This window comes from Paralichthys olivaceus, chromosome 22 (assembly GCF_024713975.1).
Source record: "Paralichthys olivaceus isolate ysfri-2021 chromosome 22, ASM2471397v2, whole genome shotgun sequence".
NCBI classification, from domain to species: domain Eukaryota; kingdom Metazoa; phylum Chordata; class Actinopteri; order Pleuronectiformes; family Paralichthyidae; genus Paralichthys; species Paralichthys olivaceus.
This window is the reverse complement of record NC_091114.1, coordinates 13,763,335-13,786,933: the sequence shown is the minus strand read 5'-3', so window position 1 is coordinate 13,786,933 and position 23,599 is coordinate 13,763,335. Positions and strand designations below refer to the sequence as shown.

General features: G+C 37.6%; 2 protein-coding genes across 3 annotated transcripts; both read left to right on the top strand.

Moving 5' to 3' along the window:
- The first annotated feature begins 3,875 nt into the window (after positions 1–3,875).
- LOC109634753 (fibrinogen alpha chain) lies at positions 3,876–17,613 on the top strand. Of its 2 annotated transcripts, XM_069518991.1 has the most exons (13): positions 6,361–7,589; positions 8,337–8,406; positions 9,291–9,494; positions 10,187–10,285; positions 10,378–10,561; positions 11,188–11,333; positions 11,818–11,916; positions 12,503–12,655; positions 12,873–13,485; positions 15,767–15,888; positions 16,108–16,291; positions 16,382–16,527; positions 16,912–17,613. In XM_069518991.1, the coding sequence occupies exons 3-13, from the start codon at positions 9,441–9,443 to the stop codon at positions 17,221–17,223; spliced, it is 2,112 nt and encodes a 703-aa protein (XP_069375092.1). In that variant the 5' UTR covers positions 6,361–7,589; positions 8,337–8,406; positions 9,291–9,440; the 3' UTR covers positions 17,224–17,613. The 2 variants fall into 2 exon arrangements, 1 of the variants encoding a protein (XP_069375092.1); XR_011239965.1 differs by lacking the exons at positions 10,187–10,285; positions 10,378–10,561; positions 11,188–11,333; ... (5 more) ...; positions 16,382–16,527; positions 16,912–17,613 and adding exons at positions 3,876–4,110; positions 4,415–4,557; positions 5,128–5,661 and having other exon boundaries at positions 6,286–7,589.
- LOC138406629 (fibrinogen alpha chain-like) lies at positions 13,945–14,803 on the top strand (the record flags this gene model as incomplete). Its single annotated transcript, XM_069519220.1, has 1 exon — positions 13,945–14,803. A coding segment is annotated over one exon (699 nt), but the record flags the coding sequence as incomplete, so codon positions are not given.
- Positions 17,614–23,599: the final 5,986 nt, after the last annotated feature.

Below are 23,599 nucleotides of genomic sequence, written 5' to 3'. Positions count from 1 at the left end.
TGCTTGACCGGGCACAGATCTGTTTGCTCTCTGGTTCATCATCAGAATATTAGCTTTGTCCAAATCTTTCCCATCAGCCTCAGCTGCTAGTTTCTTTTCATGCTAATTGCAAAATATTAACTTGCGCTATAAACATTGTAAATGTTACATTAATGTGCTGATGTTAGTGTTTAGCTGCCCAGTCCGGCTCCTAGCTTGTCTGTAAACTCTATTTAACGTTTTTGTTTTAGTTTCAAAATGTTCCATGAATAGATTTACAACCATCTGCAATACACGCTACATTCTGTTTCGTTAAGTTGTTGAAAGTGAAAAAGGATTAAGAATGACATGGAACTTTCTGATCTCTGCATGAATGGAAAGAATTATCTTGGTTTTTCTGTGATTCCAGTTTTTAGGATTTGATTCAAATTTCAGTTGATTCATGAACGTAACGTTCCGTCCACATCTATTGTTTTCAAGGCAATGAACAGTGACATAATCGTCCTCAGAGAAGAGACGTGATGCCAAAAGTTCATTCTCAATCTGCCGAGTCTTTCCCTTCAGCCCATTCATTATTGATCATCTCTGCAAGGGTTGTGTTCAAACACCACAATATCCTCTGAAATCATGGAGGCTGCACCAGGCTGGGAACATCACCTCTTGTGTCATAACAATGTAAGAAACAGTGGGATTTAGTCTGTGCTGAACTTTCGACCTCTGTTCTGCGCTGAGAGCAATCGACTCTTCTCGTTGGGTAAATGTTCAAGTTGAGTTTATTATAATTCCGTTAACTTCATGTGAAAAGAGAAACAAACACTCATACATTATTCAGAGATGAACTTTGAGCTCGCCTGCTGACTTCCTCTGACATGTTGGTTATACAGAAACTCATATTAACTTATATTCTGTTTTCAGCTCTGTTGTATGTGTGAAAAAGTTATTCGGGATAATTCACAAAGCTCGTATAGGTTTTATAACCTGGACAATTTGTGTGAACTGATCCTTTAGAATATTTTAATGGATGCCTGCGAGGTGATGCAGTCATTTTAAATCTTAGGAGCAGGTTGGAACTGTAAAATACACTCTCAGTTCCTGGACTTTAAATTTAACCACCAATGATATGGTTCTGTATTTTAAAGCTGTCGCTTCAGGGTGTTTTCCAAGAGCAAGGACAGGTTTGCAAAATGAGGACTTTTTTAGAAAGTTAAGGACATTTAATAGAGTCTCAATGTTGTTATAAAGTTCAGGACAGTAAAGAAAGTGAGGATGGTGAGAAGTCCTTGGAATATGGAAAGAGCGTTAACAAAGGATATTATTATTATTGTTATATTATAACAAACATGACGGTGTGGACACAAGTCTAATTATATCTACTGCTATGATTGTTTTCTTTGTGATTTTATTACCATCTGACTGGACGGTGCTGAGCACGTCTTCATTCCTTATGTTGCTGTGCAATTACAAAACACATCAGTCCACCCTGTGTTCAGAAAAATATGCAAGAACGATATGAATACAAATATTTTACACTCATATGATGTGACAACAAACAAATGGAAGATTAATGAATACAAGCACACACTCTCTGTTATATGTGCAGGATTCGAGATGACGTTGATATGATGAACGTCTGTTGTCTGTAATTTGTGTGAGAAATATTCAAAAGCAATTTATGGCTATTTCATCTCGCCTCATTCATCTTTTGTCCATCACACACACACACACAAACACTCAGCAATAGGCCGGCTGGGTGGCTGCACATTAAAAATGCATCAGGAGCCAATTATTTTCCGACGGAGAGGAAAATGAGTGAACAGATATATCAAGAGAGTGAATGTATACAAACAATAAGTGACTGTATAGGAAGATGATCAGTAACTGTATATTCATATTCGAAACACACTGAAGGGGTGGAACAGATCTGCTGAAGGGGAGGGTCAGCTGTGTCCTTAACATGATCTGGAGAATTTTGCTGCTGGGAATTAAATTCCCAGCAAACATGGACTGGAATCCCCCGAGTGTTACCAAAACACACAAACCAACCTGTGTGTGTGTGTGTGTGTACATGTGTACCCGGGGTATTAAATTGTAAATGGATGGAGAAGGCTGTAAACCTCCTGTAATCGTCCAGTGCACCAGGGGCGAGGAAGCCGTCTGTGTATGTGTGAGTTTAAGAATGTGTGTGTGCTAAACATTCTCGGGGGAGTGTGTGGTATTGAGGTCAAAATGTCGAGTCACAACTCACCACATTGTTTTCAGGCTGAACACTAAAGAGGGTTCAAACATCTTTTCTTTTAAAAGCAGTTGCTCTTCTCTTTCATGTTTTGTGTGAACGTTTATCAAACTGGAGCTTTTTCTTTTCACGTCTCACATCCTGTATTTTATTTTTAACATCTGCTGCATCGACGGTAAACAAGTCGGCATCCTGGCAAACAAAAGAGAAGAACATTTTACTAAATTGTCTCCAGTTAACGCTTTCAAAACAGATTGTCCTTATTGGCTCCAGTGATAAAAACAGTCAAATACTGCCACCTACTGGAGACGTGTTAACCTATATTAAGTTTGTAATTTAAGTTTTGAGCAGCAATTTGTACAAACATGTTTTTATCAACTCAGCAACATTAGCAGAATTCATCCTATGTTATCTCACGTGTTTTATCCCATCGAGCTTCGATTATTGCAGCAGCCTCACGTGTTTGAATAGTAAAGAGAGCGTCTTCACACAGAACAGAGTAAACTGTCAACAGTCTCCTTATGAAAACCACATTTTAATACATGAGATCCAGATTTTTATTTTTAGTTGTTGCTCTTGAATATGATTAGATTTTTTTTTAGATTATTTGTGTATAAATCATTTGCAAACGAGTCGACTGTTGGAATAATACACAACAAATTATACACAACAAAGAATCTGAAATGACTGAGTCAATTAACAAACCAATATTAAATGTCTTTTTGAAGAGACCTTGCATATGTCCATCTTCAGTGTATGTGTGTGTGTGTGTGTGTGTGTGTGTGTGTGTGTGTGTGTGTGTGTGTGTGTGTGTGTGTGTGTGTGTGTGTGGAGTGATTGTTGGAATCTGCAGACAGCTGAACGACCCTCAGGATGTCTTTTCTTTCCGAGGCTCAGATTCTATTTCAGGCCTGTTGTTTTTTTCAGATCTCAGCACAGACACATGTTTGTGTCACGTTGAATCGTTTCCCTGACGGACAGATGATTTTTTTCAGTGTGACCGTTGTGTTGATGCACCAGAACCAGCTGCTGCACATCTGTGCGTCCACAGCAGTTTGCAATTTGAAGATAAACACGTTTCTTTCTTTAAAACTGTTCGAATCACTCATTTGAATCAAATCTGCTGCAGAGAGGGAGCACAACCTTGATCATGTGGCGCCATCTAATGGTGTTCAGAGCACACACACACACACACACACACACCCACACACACACACACACACACACAGACAACAGCACACTAGCTTATTAAAATAATCAAATAAGTGTTACATTTAATATATCACATTACTGCAGTATTTTTATTGAATTATTACGATTTTTTTTGTGTTTTTAATGTAATGATGTGTTTTAATGTAGTCGGTTTAAAACTAAAGTATTGCTGTAAGATGTTGTTGCATTTATATAAAAAAATTAATAGTCACGTTAATTGGAAATAAATACTAAATTTAACTGTAACAGTTCCCAGAAACTAAATAAAAATACACAATTATTTTAAATAGTGTTGTTTATCAAACTAAATCGATCATTTCGTTAGGTTTGTCCTACACGAGCTTCCGTATCCCCGGAACTGAGCGGCCACATGATTGGCGCTGAAGCTCCAAAACGTCCCGCCTCCTCTTCACTCTCACGCTTCCCTATTGGTTGAAAAACACGTCTTTCCGGTCAACCCGGAACTACGAACCAAACACACCGCAGATGGTTTGGAAGCAGCTGCTCGCTGCGTCTTTCTCTCAGGAAACGTCCCCAAAACCAAACGACACAACATTTAACACTCAAACGGAATATAATGAAACACGTGGGGTTTATTTATCAAGTTCAAAGGAGCCGCAGACTCGTCCCCGGCAGCAGGTTAGCTCCACGTTAGCCCGGAAACACGCCGGACCCGACTCCGCTGCGTAAGTTACGATCATATTTAACATTTAAAACTCAAACTGCGACAAACTGAATGTAGACGTAAGTTAGCTACAGCTGCAGCTAGCATCTGTGCTTATTTCAGCCCTGAACACGCTGTTCAAACCAATCAAACTTTATTTGTATAGTCCCTTCATACAGGTAGTACAGTTCAAACCAATCAAACTTTATTGGTATAGTCCCTTCATACAGATTAGTGCAGTTCAAACCAATCAAACTTTATTGGTATAGCACCTTTAGGATAGTGCAGTATGTTATTATGTACTGTTAACAGTTGATGTCTTTCAGGTGGGAATCTCTCCAGTGACTGATCATCATGGCGTCACTTGGAGTTCTGTCTCTGCTGGGCTTCAAGCAGCCGTCAGTTTACCTGGTGGACTGCATGAAGGCACCGGCAGACCTGAGAGCAGCTGCAAAGCAGGAACCAGAGGGTGAGCAGCTTCTGCCATCAACAAGTGGCACTTTCAACATATTCACTTCCTGCAGCCGCCAGGGAACATCGAAGTTCACTGGGTTTGTCCAAACCCACAGTCACTGATCGTCTTTATATACGGTCGCTAATAGACTTTGTGTAATATTTCATATATTTATATTATAAACTTGAATTGCTTAGATGTTCATGTTTATTGATGTATGTTTAGATGTTCATGTCTTTGGTTTAAATATATATTTTGTCCATTTTATCTACAAGATATATAAAAATGTTATCATCATCTCTATATCAATACTTTTCACAGTCCAAACACGTATGAAAGACCAAAAATTAACACTGTAAGTCAACTTTGTGGGTCTGAATAGACCACTTACTGTATGGGCTGTATGTTAGCAGCGAAACCAAAGTTGAAAGACTTAAACACTGTATGCTAAAACATTTATTTATTACAAGGCATACAGTCATTGCAATATTGAACAACGTTATCGCATATTGCATGTTTCCCTAATTTTGACTCTGAATGTGCTTCGGTGACTTAATGTTTTTGCGGATCGCCTCTTTTCTTCAGCCTCGTCAGACGACATCTCCGTCCTCATCCTGAAGGATCTTTCCGTCTGCTTGGTCGACTGTATGAAAACCTCTGGACTGAACACTCAGAACATGCGTCAGGCGGCAGAGCAGAGTTACCCCAGCATCGAGGTCGAGTTGGAAGAGGACGACGAGCAGATGAAGGCCGACACCAAGATAAATGTGATAAAGTTGGAGCCTGATCAGAAGCTACAGTGGCGCCACTCTGATCTCGGTGCAGAGATCAGTTTATACAAAGAAGAGGCAGTGTCTGAGTGTAATGACAGAGACTCAAACTCAGAGGGAACCAATCCTGGAGAAATGGACAAACTCCAGCTGGGTCACACAGCGGCTGCTGGGACACTGTCAGTGTTTCAGAAAGATCTCGGCTCAGACTTACACCTGAACCATAAACTATCAGAGTCTCAGAAATCATCTGTGCTGAGTGATTCAGATGCTGCAGCAGCAGGCTGCTCAGCAAACATCCCCACACCGGAGCAAAACAACGCTGGAGACGTGGATACTGGTTGTGAAGGTAAAAAAACTTTTTTTTATTATAAATATATAATTTGTTTATTGGGGATTTTTCTTCAAAAGAAAATTGTACTATATAGGTGTCAAGTTTTCACAACTGTTTAATCAACCCTCTGCAGTAGAAATGTTCCTCCACAGTATCTCTATCAGTATTTTTACTTTCTGTGATGTCATATCCTGCAGAATCTTCAAAAGCTTCTACACCGGTTTTGAAGCAGATCTGATACGATAAATCATAATTTAGATTCAACTTTTGGCAATTTTTGAACATCATCTGAATGTTCTTCATTCTTATTTTCATTGTTTTGTAATCTACTTCCATATCGCTCCCATTTCTGAGATTGTCAGCCATCTTTTAAAAAGCTACTTTAAAAACATTTTGACAGGTCGAGAACAGAACATTAACAAACTACATTTCCCATAATGCAATTTGCCCTTCCCACAAAGGGAGAAGCACACATGTCGTACCTGATCGTAAAGCTTTTTGTTTTCTTGTTTTATCTTGTTTCTTTCCTTCATCAGTGTTGGACAGAACCTGTGATTTCTAATTGTACTTCTTCCCTGTCTCTCTCTTTTTTTAAATCTACCACTTCTCCTGTTTCCTCGACAAATTAAAACGAACCAGAGAAGAACCTGCAGGAAAGTGCATCCAAACCACAGTCGCACCGCTGCAAGGATTGTGGGAAATCCTTTGCAGGGACACGCAACATCCTCAGACACCAGCGGCATCATTGCAGCGTGTTGGTCCGAACGCCAATCCACTCAGAAGAGACGCAGAAGGAGACGTTTCCATGCAGCAAATGCAGCCGGTCGTTTCGGACTAAACAACACTTGGGGCTTCATGAGAGAGCTCACAAAAAAAAACAAGAAGGAAAAGAGGCTCCGCGAGAAAGATGTCACAGCTGCTCACAGTGCAACAAGAGCTTCTACTTGCTGCAAACTCTGCGGCAGCACCTACTCACGCACACCGGAGAGAAATCCTTCTGCTGCACCGTCTGTGGGAAGCAGTTTGGGAGAGAAGGAACTCTGAGGGAGCACCAGCTGATCCACACCCGCGAGAAAACGTTCACATGTGAGCAGTGCGGCAAGACGTTCGCCAGAAGAGGAGATCTCAGAAAACACATGGTCAGTCACTCTGACGAGAGACCGTTCAGCTGCAGCTTCTGCGCCAAGAGCTTCAAACTCGTGTCCAAACTCAAGCAGCACGAGCGTCTCCACACGGGGGAGAAGCCGTACCAGTGCTCGCTGTGTTCGAAGAGATTCAGAATCCATGTATCGCTGGCGGTGCACCACCTCACACATACAGGAGAGAAACCCTTCAAGTGCAACATGTGTCCAAAGGCCTTCAGCGACCGGAACAACCTGAGGAAACACCAGATGATTCACTCTGGAGAGAAGCCGTACAGCTGCTCGTACTGCGGCAAGAGCTGCCGCCTCCTGCAGCACCTGATCATCCACCAGCGCTGCCACACGGGTGAGAAACCATTCACGTGCGAGCAGTGCGGGAAAGGATACGCCCGTCTCTCCACTCTGAAAACGCACCAGTCCATCCACGTGGACAAACCGCTGCGCTGCTCCTTGTGCGGGCAGGAATTCAAGGGTCTACCGGAGCTGACTGATCACGTGTGCAAGGAGACGGCCGAGAAGCCGCACCGCTGCTCGCAGTGCGGCAAGTGCTTCACCCAGACTGTGAACCTGAAGAAGCACCAGCTGATCCACTCTGGACAGAAACCGTATGACTGCAAACAGTGTGGGAAGCAGTTCAACCACAGGAGCAACCTCACGAAACACATGCGCATCCACACAGGAGAGAGGCCGTTCAAGTGTGAGCTCTGTGGGCGGAGCTTCAGGCTCCTGCAGCATCTCACTAACCACCTGACGACTCACAACAAGAAGCAGACGCACCAACAGACCTCGTGACGGCAGCAGGTTGTCTTTATTTCACACATTCACACCTGGTGTAACACGAGTGTATAAACCTTTAGGTGTGCTTCACCTGTTAGAGCCGGATGTGACGTGTGCGTGGTTTATGTTGTTGTTTTCAGGACGTGTGACTGAATTAATTGTGAATTTGAATCAAGCTGCTGGTTTAAGGTCAGAAAGGTTTATTTAACTTAAATGCAAAAAGAAATCCAACAACCGGCTCATAAACCTTTTTTTTAAATAAGTTTGTTATTTTAATTAGTCGCCAGAACTTTGAAAGGACGATGTCTTCCATAGGTTTGGTCTGAATTTTGATTAATCTCAAAATCTGTGAAAACTGTGGTTTAATGTTTCTAAGCAAAGTATCAAAAAGTTCAAACGTCTTGAGTTCAGATCTTTAAGTCGATTCAATCATCACGAAGAATCATCCAAACCCTCTTCTCTCAGTCCAGGGAGTACATGTCTGAAATTCATTGATCCATCGTCACAGATTATGAATATTTTCAGTGTCTGATAAAATTCGTCGCTGTTGTTTCTCTTGTAAAAATTATGACACGACAATAAAAGTTTTGAATGTAAACGGATCATCACATTGCTATTTGAACACTTCATTAATGAATCTTACAAACTGCTAAGACACAGATTATAGGGCGTTGTTAGATAATGTGCATTTCATACGACACAGTGGGACAAACAACATTGACCTCTGCACCGTGGTGATGATTCATGTGTAATAAGTGTTTTTACCACTAGGTGCTGCTGCTGCGTGATCAACCGTCTCCAGCTCATCAAGTCTGTGGACGTCCCTCAATGTCCCTCAGTGGTAAATAAAATCCTTCTAATCCTTACTAACAATGTCCAGGCGACCTCACAATGCTGGTGAGAATACAGGGGACATGACTTACAGGGATGTTTTAAAGGTTAAAGTTGGAGTTAGTCTGAAAAAGATATGTAGAAATACAAAAATAAAAATGTCTTGTCTTACAAAGTTTGTTCGTTCTGGACGTGCACCTGTTTCAGATCTTTTGTCGTTTGTTGAGTTTGTCCCCCTGAGGACAAACTCTCTTAAAGACACATTTTATTGTTGTCTTTTCTCCTGGTTCTTATCGTCTGTTTGAACCATTTTATGTTTTATTTGATGTGGTTTTTACTCTTTTCTCATCTCTAACTCATTTTATTTCTGTATCTGAGCTCTCATGTTGTGTGATCTTCAAATAGATTTTAATTGTTTCCAACTGTTTTTTTTTTCCTGTTTTTTCTTAAAACAACTTTTAGCTGTGTTTTGAAATGTATCATATAAATGAAGTTAAAGATTATTCTTGTTATTTTAGAAGTTGACGATAAGGAGAACCGTGGACATTGTGGTTTTGTAAAATCATCTTAACATTAAGATGTCACCTCCGGTTTCATGTGACTTTCAGCAAAAACGAAAAATGAATAATTTCTCAATAAGAATCCTGTAAAAACTTTATTAAAAATTTCATTTTATAGATAATTTGATATAACGAAAAACACAACTGTCCTCACTGATTTATAGCAGTGTCAATTCTGACTTTATTTTCTTCTGTGTGTTTATGATTTTAGTTCCTTTCACCGTTTACTGAAAGCAATCATTTAATCAGATGCCAGTAAATCCTGTAAAAACTGACCTGAACTGTGTGTTCTGTGTGTGTTTGTGTGTGTGTGTGTGTGTGTGTGTGTAAACAGCCTCTACATCGATCGAAGTTGCTCAACTCATGATGTGACCCCAGAGCTGTTCCTAACGCTGGTGAGTCATTGGTTTTGTGGAAACTGAACCTTGAGGCTTTAAATGAAGCGAAGTCGACGCTGGAGAATCATTCAGCAACAGAAGCGAAGATGAAACTCCTGGTGCTCGTCTGTCTGAGTTTGGTCAGTGTGGGGTCCTCCACGGTGAGTCTTCATCATTTGTTGTTTTTTTTAAGTTCAAAATTCATTTTTCTGTGGGTTGAATCATTATCTGTCCAGTTTAGCTGATTTATGATTAATACAATTTGAAATAATAGTTTTTTAGTTATACAGTGGTTATTTATAGGATCTTGCTCATGTAATTTTCAAGAATTATAGCAACACATTATAATGATGACATTGAATAAGGTCATCTCAATAATAACAGTGGGTGGAGGAATGTGTCTCCCTCTGATTTATGTGTTAAATAAATACTTATTATAAATATATTCAATTTGATAGATTTAGTATGTTACTCAATAAAGTATAAGTTTATTAAAACTATTCCCTTTTTTATATTTTTTATATTTTATTTTAAACAGCAGCAGTTTAATGGAAGCAATTTAATGGAAAAACTAGTAGATGAAGAAATCAAATGAACAGATTTCGTTTAGTAGCCAGATTTATAGATGGCAAGAAAAAGCAAGAAACAGTTGATCTACATTAAAAAAGACGCCTAACTAAATAAATGGAAATTCTTTAACGGTATGCATGTCACCATTTGTACTTTAAAAAAGTTGGTTCAATATGTCCCCCAAAGTAAATACGATTGATTTGAATTTAAAATTAAAATTGTATTTCTGCAATAAACTATGTTTGAAGATTATGATGTAAATAATATTTTTCCGTTTGTCTAGCTTTTAAACCCGAGAGGAACTCGTCCGGTGGAGCCCGCAACCAGGTCCGAGAAATGTGCCTCTCAGAAGGAGTGGCCTTTCTGCACAGACGATGACTGGGTAAACGGCTCCCTTCTTCCTGGGTTTTCTACAAACCAACAAGGAAAACACACGTTCATCTCATCTAATGATTTTCTTTAAACCTCCTTCAGGGCCACAAATGCCCGTCAGGCTGCAGGATCCAGGGTCTGATGGATAAATACGACCACAGTGTGCTGAAGAGGATTGAGAAGATCCGCAGCCTCCTGGACCAGAACAGGGTCAGCCATCGTTCCACCGACCAGGTGTCCAAACAGACGTACGACTACCTGAAGGACAAACTCACAACTGACGCAAGTGAGTGTGTGTTCGATTTCCACAGTGATGATTTGAAAAACGCCGGGAGGTTCAACTTGAACCACTACACCTTTATGCACCAATTTAATCATTTTCTGTATATTAACTTTTTTGTGAGCAGTTTATTTTATTGATTTTTGCCGACATAGACAGTAATTTATTGCTCAGATTCTCTAATATTGTGATCAAAATGATCAATGTTTATAATTGTGTCGACAATGCCTTACAAAGAAAAGTGCAACAAGCTCAGTTTTTTGCTACTTGTGGACAATTCAGAAATAAATACGTTTCAGATGAGGGTAGGATTATGTTTTAATCTGCGTTCGTTCGTTAATCAACAGGATTATGTAAAAACTACCTGACAACATATTTTAGTTAAAAATTATTTTATATTTACTGGTTCAAATGTTCAAATACAAGACTCCACTTTGGGTTGCATTTAAAATCTAAATTATTTTTATTTTTCTAACCTGGGGATAAAAAGAATGTATTACACACAACACAAAAGAGCACCTGAATATAAAATGATTATATTGATTATAATTTAATATCTTCATTCTTCACTCAATCATTATAATTTAATGTATTTAGATATATTAATTATGATTTATCCCTCCTTCCACCAGATCACGACAACAGCTACTATGACGTGGCCCAGAATCTGCGACAAAGGATCACTGACATGAAAATCAAGATTGACCGACAGCTGAGGATCCTCGCCGCCCTGAAGGATCGAGTCAAAGACCAGGTGGTGGAGATGCAGCGGCTGGAGGTACGGAGAAACGACAGGGGCAAAAAAGAAAAAATCAACCCACAGTTACAGGCGTTAATGTTGGATGTCAAACACAGAACGACGGCAATGACAAGAGAAGCAGTGGAGTTTAGAAAAAAGTTGTCTGAATTATTTGGCTTAACTTAGCGAAACTTATAGAAATCAGATGTTGCTCTGTAAATCAAAAATAAACTACAATTCAACACATTTGTAAATTAATGAAAGCTCAAACCTCATTGTTTTAGTTTTACTGTGACAATAGCTAGGTTGGCTATTAGGAATAAACGCTGCAGGGCTGAGTCAGTAGCAAACGTATTTTTATCGTAACACATTCTTTGACGCATCTGTAACAGAGGTGGCGTGTTTTCAAACTGAATCGTAGTCGTGCGGCTGTAGCGTCTCAGTATGTGCAGTTGTATTTTCCCCTGCTGTAGCCTGGAATTATCTGTGTGTGTTAACACAATGTGTCCTCCGTGTGTGTCAGGTGGACATCGACATCAAGCTTCGTTCCTGCAAAGGTTCCTGCAGCAGCTACTCAGAGTACCAGGTGGACAAGGAGAGCTACGTGGCGCTGGGTAAACAGGTGAGAACCGAACTCTGGAACATCACCTGCATTTCCCCGGAGGGGCCAAAGTTCCAATTTAGTTCCTCAGAAGAGATTGAGGTTAAATAAATTATTAACAGAAACAAATCTGGCTTGAATCTGTTGAGGTGAAACATTGTTGATTAGTCAAACATGAAACTACACCACAGTGAAAAAACAAATTCTTATAGATCAACATAATTAGACAATTTTTATTATGAATGTTTTCCCACATGAGCCCTATGAGACAAGTTGTGATTTGTGAATATGGGCAATAAAAATAAAACTTGATTGATTGATGACATTTCTTTATATCCTCACAACAGAGCAGTCATGTTTGGTAAGTGAACTGAAAACATCCAGTTCTTCAAATTCGCATTATAACGTCTCATTTTTACTGAAGATTGAAACAGATAATAGCAGTACAGTGTACCTTTAAAATGACAGAATCTACTTGTGGCAGCTTTTATTCACTTATTCTCACACAATATGAAAAAAAAAATCTTTGCATTTAGAAAGTTAAAACAGAAAACACCAGAACAAATCCATCTTTGTAACTAAACTTCTCCATCTGTCCATGTCCCAGATTAACCAGCTGGACTCCCAGTTGGCTCCGAACGTCGAGTCCGTGCGTACGCTGTACGTGATGAAGAGCAAGGAAATGGTGGAGGAAAGAGTCTTCAAGTCTGCCAGTGGCCCCTTGATGTCAGCACAGAAGACAGAAGATGTCTTCCCTGATGTGAGTGACACTTGTTTTTTGTTTTTTTTACTTGGACTGTGAAGGACTCTGCACACGACACAATTAGTTTGCATCCACGAATTTTACCAAGTGAAGCTCAGTTATTGTTTCAGGGTAAACCCTCAGATTCTCCTAAAGATTTTGATCTTGAAAAATATAACCATTACAACCAGAACATCATCTTTACAGAACCTGCACACTTGTTGTTCTTTCTCAGGTGAAGACAGTCAAGTTGATCCTCGAGTCAGAAGGCTCCTCTGCATCCCCAGCAACCATCACCAAGGACCCAGGTACTTCCTACTCTGCATCTACATCATCATCCTCCAGCGCTTCCTCCTCCGCCTCCTCCTCCGCCTCCTCCTCGAAAACCATCACTGAGCTCGGAAGCGACAGCAGTTTGTTTGGTACAGGGTTTGGAAGCAACAGCCAGCCCAGCACGAGCCACACGTCCACCAAATCCATCACCTGCACCAAGAGCATCAGGAGAACGACTGTCCAAACGAGCAGTGGACCAGAGGAGAAAATGGAGGAGGTGATCGAGGGAGGACCAGAGTGTCATGTTATGGCCGACACTAGCAAGGGCGGAATTAGCGCTTTTTTCCCCAGCCTCAGCCATACATCATCCACCTCATCCAGCACCACCAAGACGTTCCATAGCAGTGGCACTAAGGGAAGCATCACAGGAGGTGACAAAACTGGATTTCAGAATATATTTGGTTCTGACATTGATGGGTTCCTAACAGATGATCCAGAGGAGGACCTTCCTGACGTCCACGCCCGAAGTGTGAAGAGCGCGCGTGTTGAGCGGCAAGCCGATTATATAGGAAAAGGTACCGAAAGCTCAAACCTGGAATAAATTTCAAAAGCAAAGAGGGCGATATTCAGCTAGATGACATGCTTTAGCATCAGCTAGCCCTATGTACAAGAAATACAATGTGAACACAGCATTTCTTATTGTTTGTTGCTAGAGCTAAAAAAAAAAAAAACAACCTTTGCATTCACAGTCAGTGTGAAGCTTTTTATTAAGTAATTTTGAAATCCAAGAAACCGTCTGTAGACTAAGCGAGACAGCGTCGACAAGTAAAATTGACGTTTCAAAAGCAGATCCTCAAATATGGGTTTGGAAAAAGTTTTCTGACAGTTTTCTGTAAAAGTGTCTCTTTGGCTGGATTACGTTAATCTGTCAGAAAAGACTCACTTCACTTCTCTGGGGCAAGTCTCAGCCACCATTTTGGGAAAGTGCTCATTTTACTCTTTCGTTAACCGAAGAACAAGCCGGTCCAAGCTAACTTGCGGTTGCGGTGTGCCCCTCTCTTTTCGCAGATTGTGTTGAAGCCCACCAGAACCACCTGAAAGGGGAAACGAACGGCCTGTTTAAAATCAAACCCGGCGGAACAGACTCCACGGGTATAGTGGTGGTTTACTGCCAGCAAGAGGGGCTAATGGGTGGATGGTTGTTAGTCCAGCAGAGAGATAGTGGCGCGCTCAGCTTCAACCGCACCTGGGCTGAATACCGCAACGGGTTCGGTTCACTTGACATGCAGGGAAAGGGGGAGTTTTGGTTGGGCAGCCAGAACCTCCACTTGTTGACTAATCAGGCTGAGACCATGATGAAAGTGGAGCTTGAAGATTGGGAACAGGGAGTAGCAACTGCTGAGTATACAATCAGAGTTGGTTCTGAGGGGGAGGGGTACCAGCTGCATGTATCTGGGTACACGGGGGACGCCGGTGACGCTCTGGTGATGCCCATGTCTGAAATGGCGTCTGATGTGTCACACAACGGGATGAAATTTAGCACCTTTGACAGAGACAACGACAAGTCGGAGGAGAATTGCGCAGAGATGTACGGGGGTGGGTGGTGGTACAACAACTGCCAGTCGGTTAACTTGAATGGGATTTATAACAAAGGCGTTGTGTGGCCAACATACAAACCCGCTAGCTACAGACTTAAAACTGTGAAGGTGTTTATCCGACCAGCTGCTTTTTAATAACGCACAGAGCAAGAAAATATCGTTGCGTAATATCAAAAAAACACGTTTATACACATTTAGATTAAAAGAGGAAGCTAGATGTACGAGGGGCCAATTCATAATTGAGGACAAAAAATCAAGATAGTTTCATTGATCTGTTGGTAAATTATTGTGGGATTTCACAATCATGTCAAACAGTGTCCGTGTTTCTTCACTTGTATATTTGACCCACTGTGTAAACATGAGTTACCTGTTTGTTACCAAACCAGTGTTCATGGAAAAACATGATGTTCTGCCTGTTGCTAAACTCTGCTCGATCAATAAAGATTCAATGTTCACTTCAGCTCCTCTGGTTTGAGCCGTTTGTTCAGTTCCAATTTAAAAAAAAACACAAAAAGTATTTTTCATGTATAAACGAAACAAAATAATGACAAATATTGTTGAAAAGTAAAAGAAAACCAATGAAATACAAAAAATGTTTTAATTGTTAATTATTTCAAGAGCTTTGCCGAGGTTCTCATTTCTAGTTTGACGACATTGAAAAAAGGATTAATGTAAAAACATTTTTAGATAATCCAAACTTTTTTTAGTGTCTCATGTATCCCAGTATTTAGAAAAGGACACTTTGGTCCTCCATATATGTCACGTTATAATATAGCTGTATGTTTCCGTTATGTTATAATAATGTGGTTCAACCTGATGCATTCACAATGAACAATATCTTTAAAGATTGTTCAGTGCATCAGTGACATTGTGTTAACATTTACATTATCAAAACGCAGTATTTGTTATGTTCTGACAGACATTTTGCCAAAAATATTAAGACTAATAAAAAAATTTTCTCCAGGCAAGTTTACAGAATGAATGTGACAATGTTCCATTAAATGAGAAATGGTAAAAGGAAGTTGTGATGTCATGTTCTTTTCCTACTTAAACTTTTATGAGAACTGAATAATAAAAAATGAAAAAATCAATTAAGAAGATCTTTGTCCTTTCCAAATGTCCAGTGACACAAAATACACAACACATGCACACAAATAACATTTTATATTTGCATTGTCATGTTTGAGTTGGAGCTCTGTTGAAGGGTAACTGGCCTTGAACTGAAAAGTGTCATCTTTTTTTCTGTTTTTTTCCGCAGTGTGTGTGAGGCTGACGCAGCAGAAACAAGATGGCCGACATCCCCTCAGTCAGACCCAGAGATACAGAAAGCCGCAGTGTCGAGCAGAATCAGACGTTGCTCTGTGTTCAGATGACGACTGGGTAAAAAAATACATTTTCTCTATTACATTTAAACTAGAAATACTGCGCTGGTTGGTGCAAGCAGTTTCCAACTACTAAACAGTTTTCTCCAGATTCATATAAGGTCACTGTTACCTTTAACCACTGAAAACTAATCTGTTCTGTACTAAAATTTGAAGAAAGTCCCCCAAGGCGTTCTTGAGATAATCGTGTTCACAAGAACCGTGTCCTCGTCCACAGGTCTCTAAATGCCCGTCTAGCTGCAGACTGCAGGGTTTGATCTCACAGATGGAGAGTGATGTGGAGAGAAAACTGTGGAAGGTTTGCAAGACAACAAAGTTGATCGAGGATGCAGCTGAGACGTCCATGACGGCGATGACTCAGATCTACAACTCAAACCGCAGAGTTATAGTCAACAGATACGGTGAGACTCACTGTATTTCGCTTTTCTGGACAAAATGAAGTAAGTAAATAAACCAATGCCGGCTGAATAATGCTGTTTCGTTGTGTTCAGTGTCAGAGCTGAAGTTTGTGGAAGGCGCAAAGGAATTGTCTCAGACTCTGAGGTCTCTACGGAAACGCTCGACCAGTTTGTCACACCAACTCAAAGAGCTGCGTGTCAACGTCCAGAATCAGATTGAGGACTTGTATCAAACAGAGGTGAGATGAGTTTAGCAACTGAAAAACAGAAACAAAGTTTCACCTAAATCAAGTCTCTGTTGCACTCACATTTCCTCATTATTCAGAGAGAATGAACCAAGTCCTTAATTATTTTATCAATATAAAGTGCCAACATATGTATCGTGAGTTGGATTTCGCCAAGCTACCAACAAAGATGTAATCACTGATCAAAATCACGAACAATAAAATCCTTATACAACATTTCAGGTAGAACATCGTCTCTATAAAATATTTCTCATGTGTAGTACCCCAGGGCTTAGTTTTAGGACCGTTGTTTTTTCCTTGCATGTACATGTTCCCAGAATTGGATCTGTACTTTTTTCAGGTGTTGTTATGTGTGTTTTTGTTTTCATATCTTGCCAGGTGGACATTGATATGAAGCTCCGAGCCTGTCAAGGGTCGTGTCGGTCAGTGCTACCATTCACTGTCGATCATCCCACTTATCAGACACTTCAAGCTGACATGGACCAGATAAACAAGGCTGTGACACCTGCTGGGGACATCGCACACATCTTGATGCAAACTGTTGATGTGAGCCCAGCCCCGTCTGCAGAATATAAGAGCATTCCAGCGGTCCAGAGAGAACTGCTGACCCAGTTTGAGGACATTGGGCAGAATGAGTTCGTTCTGGAGGAGCTGCTAGACCCCGTAGACGTGGAGGTTCCTAAATTTTAAGATTTTTGAAAAGGTGTTTCTCCTTCAAAAGAGACCATTCAAAATACTGCTGCTCATTATTTTCATGTTTTGTTTACCAGGGATGTGGTCACAGTTTCATATTATGTCATCTCAACACTTTTATTTATTAGAAAAATGTTGTAATGGATTGTCATTGCTGTGCTGGTTCCGTTGATAAAAGATTTAACTGTGAATCAGTCAGACCAAGATAAATGTCAGAAACTCCTTTTACAAACTATTAGCCTGACTTTTTGGTGACTGAATTTAAAAATTTTACATTTTACATAGTACACGTCATTTTCTACTTTTTCGGAAAGACTGTTCAACACATTCTAATATTTGAGTTACTTGTCTTTTTCACTGTTATAGATTAAAAGATAGACACGTGACTAATTACAGGAAAAAGTTCACGCAGATGCTTCCACCACTTGTTATGTATACACTGAACTATCAGTTCATAATTGATTGATTCACATTTGTTTTTATCTCTAGATATTGTCAAAAATATTCCTAATAACCACATAAATGAATGGACATTTACATATTCCTCTGCTGTGACATTTGGTGCCTTAATATACTATGACTATAATATTTTGGACTAAATACTAACTGTGATTTTTTTTTTTCCATTTTTCCATTTTCGAACGACATACTTTTTTTTTTTAACTTTTGGACGACATGCTAACCTATGACTTTTTCATTAAATTTTAAACGACATGCTAACCTATGACCTTTTTATCAGTTTTCGGACGACATGCTAACCTATAACTGTTTTATCATATTTCGGACGACATGCTAACCTATAACTTTTTTATCATATTTTGGACGACATGCTAACCTATGACTTTTTTATTAGTTTTCAGACGACATGCTAACCTATGACTTTTTTATCATATTTTAGACGACATACTAACCTATGACTTTTTTATTAGTTTTCAGACGACATGCTAACCTATGACTTTTTTATCATATTTTAGACGACATACTAACCTATGACTTTTTTATCATATTTTGAGACGACATACTAACCTATGACTTTTTTTTATCATATTTTAAGACGAAATGCTTACCTTTGACTTTTTATCTGTTTTTGGACGACATACTAACCTATGACTTTTCTATTATATTTTAGACGACATGCTAACCTATGACTTTTTATCCGTTTTCGGACGATATACTAACCTATGACTTTCTATCATATTTTAAACGACATACTAACCTATGACTTTTTTTATCAGTTTTTGGACGACATGCTAACCTATGACTTTTTTATCAAAATTCGGATGACATGCTAACCTATGACTTTTTATCATATTTTGAGACGACATGCTAACCTATGACTTTTTTATCATAATTCGGACGACATACTAACCTATGACTTTTTTATCAGTTTTCGGACGACATGCTAACCTATGACTTTTTATCATGACTTTTCTATCATATTTTGAGACGACATGCTAACCTATGACTTTTTATCATATTTCGGACGACATACTAACCTATGACTTTTTTATCAAATTTTGAGACGACATGCTAACCTATGACTTCTTTATCATATTTTGAGACGACATGCTAACCTATGACTCTTTATCCGTTTTCGGACGACATACTAACCTATGACTTTTCTATCATATTTTAAACGACATACTAACCTATGACTTTTTTATCATATTTTAAACGACATACTAACCTATGACTTTTTTATCATATTTTAAACGACATGCTAAGCTATGACTTTTTTATCATATTTCGGACGACATACTAACCTATGACTTTTTTATCATATTTTGAGACGACATACTAACCTATGACTTTTTTATCATATTTTGAGACGACATGCTAACCTATGACTTTTTATCATATTTTGACACGACATGCTAAGCTATGACTTTTTTATCATATTTTGGACGACATGCTAACCTATGACTTTTTTATCATATTTTGAGACGACATGCTAAGCTATGACTTTTTTATCATATTTTGGACGACATGCTAACCTATGACTTTTTTATCATATTTCGGAGGACATACTAACCTATGACTTTTTTATCATATTTTGGACAACATGCTAACCTATGACTTTTTTATCATATTTCGGATGACATGCTAACCTATGACTTTTTTATCAAATTTTGAGACGACATGCTAACCTATGACTTTTCTATCATATTTTGAGACGACATGCTAACCTATGACTTTTTATCATATTTCGGACGACATACTAACCTATGACTTTTTTATCATATTTTGAGACGACATGCTAACCTATGACTTTTTTATCATAATTCGGACGACATACTAACCTATGACTTTTTTATCATATTTTGAGACGACATACTAACCTACGACTTTTTTATCATATTTTAAATGACATACTAACCTATGACATTTTTATCAGTTTTCGGACGACATACTAACCTATGACTTTTTTATCATATTTTAAACGACATACTAACCTATGACTTTTTTATCATATTTTAAACGACATACTAACCTATGACTTTTTTATCATATTTTAAACGACATGCTAACCTATGACTTTTCTATCATATTGTAAACGACATGCTAACCTATGACTTTTTTATCAGTTTTCGGACGACATACTAACCTATGACTTTTTTATCAGTTTTCGGACGACATACTAACCTATGACTTTTTTATCAGTTTTCGGATGACATGCTAACCTATGACTTTTTTATCATATTTCGGACGACATACTAACCTATGACTTTTTTATCAGTTTTCGGACGACATACTAACCTATGACTTTTTTATCAGTTTTCGGATGACATACTAACCTATGACTTTTTTATCATATTTTGAGACGACATGCTAACCTATGACTTTTTAATCATATTTCGGATGACATACTAACCTATGACTTTTTTTATCATATTTTGAGACGACATGCTAACCTATGACTTTTCTATCATATTTTAAACGACATACTAACCTATGACTTTTCTATTATATTTTAGAAGACATGCTAACCTATGACTTTTTTATCATAATTCGGACGACATACTAACCTATGACTTTTTATCATATTTTGAGACGACATGCTAACCTATGACTTTTTATCCGTTTTCGGACGATATACTAACCTATGACTTTCTATCATATTTTAAACGACATACTAACCTATGACTTTTTTATCAAAATTCGGACGACATACTAACCTATGACTTTTTTATCATATTTTGAGACGACATACTAACCTACGACTTTTTTATCATATTTTAAATGACATACTAACCTATGACATTTTTATCAGTTTTCGGACGACATACTAACCTATGACTTTTTTATCATATTTTAAACGACATACTAACCTATGACTTTTTTATCATATTTTAAACGACATACTAACCTATGACTTTTTTATCATATTTTAAACGACATGCTAACCTATGACTTTTCTATCATATTGTAAACGACATGCTAACCTATGACTTTTTTATCAGTTTTCGGACGACATACTAACCTATGACTTTTTTATCAGTTTTCGGACGACATACTAACCTATGACTTTTTTATCAGTTTTCGGATGACATGCTAACCTATGACTTTTTTATCATAATTCGGACGACATACTAACCTATGACTTTTTTATCATATTTTGAGACGACATGCTAACCTATGACTTTTTAATCATATTTCGGATGACATACTAACCTATGACTTTTTTTATCATATTTTGAGACGACATGCTAACCTATGACTTTTCTATCATATTTTAAACGACATACTAACCTATGACTTTTCTATTATATTTTAGAAGACATGCTAACCTATGACTTTTTTATCATAATTCGGACGACATACTAACCTATGACTTTTTATCATATTTTGAGACGACATGCTAACCTATGACTTTTTATCCGTTTTCGGACGATATACTAACCTATGACTTTCTATCATATTTTAAACGACATACTAACCTATGACTTTTTTATCAAAATTCGGATGACATACTAACCTATGACTTTTTTATCAGTTTTCGGACGACATACTAACCTATGACTTTTTATCATATTTTGAGACGACATGCTAACCTATGACTTTTCTATCATATTTTAAACGACATACTAACCTATGACTTTTTTATCATATTTTAGACGACATACTAACCTATGACTTTTTTATCATATTTTAAACGACATACTAACCTATGACATTTTTTTCATATTTCGGACGACATGCTAACCTATGACTTTTTTATCAGTTTTCGGACGACATGCTAACCTATGACTTTTTATCATGACTTTTCTATCATATTTTGAGACGACATGCTAACCTATGACTTTTTATCATATTTCGGACGACATACTAACCTATGACTTTTTTATCAAATTTTGAGACGACATACTAACCTATGACTCTTTATCATATTTTGAGACGACATGCTAACCTATGACTCTTTATCCGTTTTCGGACGACATACTAACCTATGACTTCTTTATCATATTTTGAGACGACATACTAACCTATGACTTTTTTATCATATTTTAAACGACATACTAACCTATCATATTTTAAACGACATACTAACCTATGACTTTTTTATCATATTTCAAACGACATACTAACCTATGACTTTTTTATCAAATTTTAAACGACATACTAACCTATGACTTTTTTATCATATTTTGGACGACATACTAACCTATGACTTTTTTATCATATTTTGAGACGACATACTAACCTATGACTTTTCTATCATATTTTAGACGACATACTAACCTATGACTTTTTTATCATATTTTAAACGACATGCTAACCTATGAATTTTTTATCAGTTTTCGGACGACATATTAACCTATGACTTTTTTTATCATATTTTGGACGACATACTAACCTATGACTTTTTTATCATATTTTAAACGACATACTAACCTATGACTTTTTTATCATATTTTGAGACGACATGCTAACCTATGACTTTTTTATCATATTTTAAACGACATACTAACCTATGACTTTTTTATCATATTTTGAGACGACATGCTAACCTATGACTTTTTATCATATTTTGAGACGACATGCTAAGCTATGACTTTTTTATCATATTTTGGACGACATGCTAACCTATGACTTTTTTATCATATTTTAAACGACATACTAACCTATGACTTTTTTATCATATTTTGAGACGACATACTAACCTATGACTTTTTTATCATATTTTAAACGACATACTAACCTATGACTTTTTTATCATATTTTAAACGACATACTAACCTATGACTTTTTTATCAGTTTTCGGACGACATGCTAACCTATGACTTTTTTATCATATTTTAAACGACATACTAACCTATGACTCTTTTATGATATTTTAAACGACATACTAACCTATGACTTTTTTATCATATTTTGGACGACATACTAACCTATGACTTTTTTATCATATTTTGAGACGACATACTAACCTATGACTTTTCTATCATATTTTAGACGACATACTAACCTATGACTTTTTTATCATATTTTAAACGACATGCTAACCTATGACTTTTTTATCAGTTTTCGGACGACATATTAACCTATGACTTTTTTTATCATATTTTGGACGACATACTAACCTATGACTTTTTTATCATATTTTAAACGACATACTAACCTATGACTTTTTTATCATATTTTGAGACGACATGCTAACCTATGACTTTTTTATCATATTTTAAACAACATACTAACCTATGACTTTTTTATCATATTTTGAGACGACATGCTAACCTATGACTTTTTATCATATTTTGAGACGACATGCTAAGCTATGACTTTTTTATCATATTTTGGACGACATGCTAACCTATGACTTTTTTATCATATTTTAAACGACATACTAACCTATGACTTTTTTATCATATTTTGAGACGACATACTAACCTATGACTTTTTTATCATATTTTAAACGACATACTAACCTATGACTTTTTTATCAGTTTTCGGACGACATACTAACCTATGACTTTTTTATCATATTTTAAACGACATACTAACCTATGACTTTTTTATCAGTTTTCGGACGACATGCTAACCTATGACTTTTTTATCATATTTTAAACGACATACTAACCTATGACTTTTTTATGATATTTTAAACGACATACTAACCTATGACTTTTCTATCATAATTCGGACGACATACTAACCTATGACTTTTTTATCAGTTTTCGGACGACATACTAACCTATGACTTTTTTATCATATTTTAAACGACATACTAACCTATGACTTTTTTATCAGATTTTAAACAACATACTAACCTATGACTTTTCTATCATAATTCGGACGACATACTAACCTATGACTTTTTTATCAGATTTTAAACAACATACTAACCTATGACTTTTTTATCAGTTTTCGGACG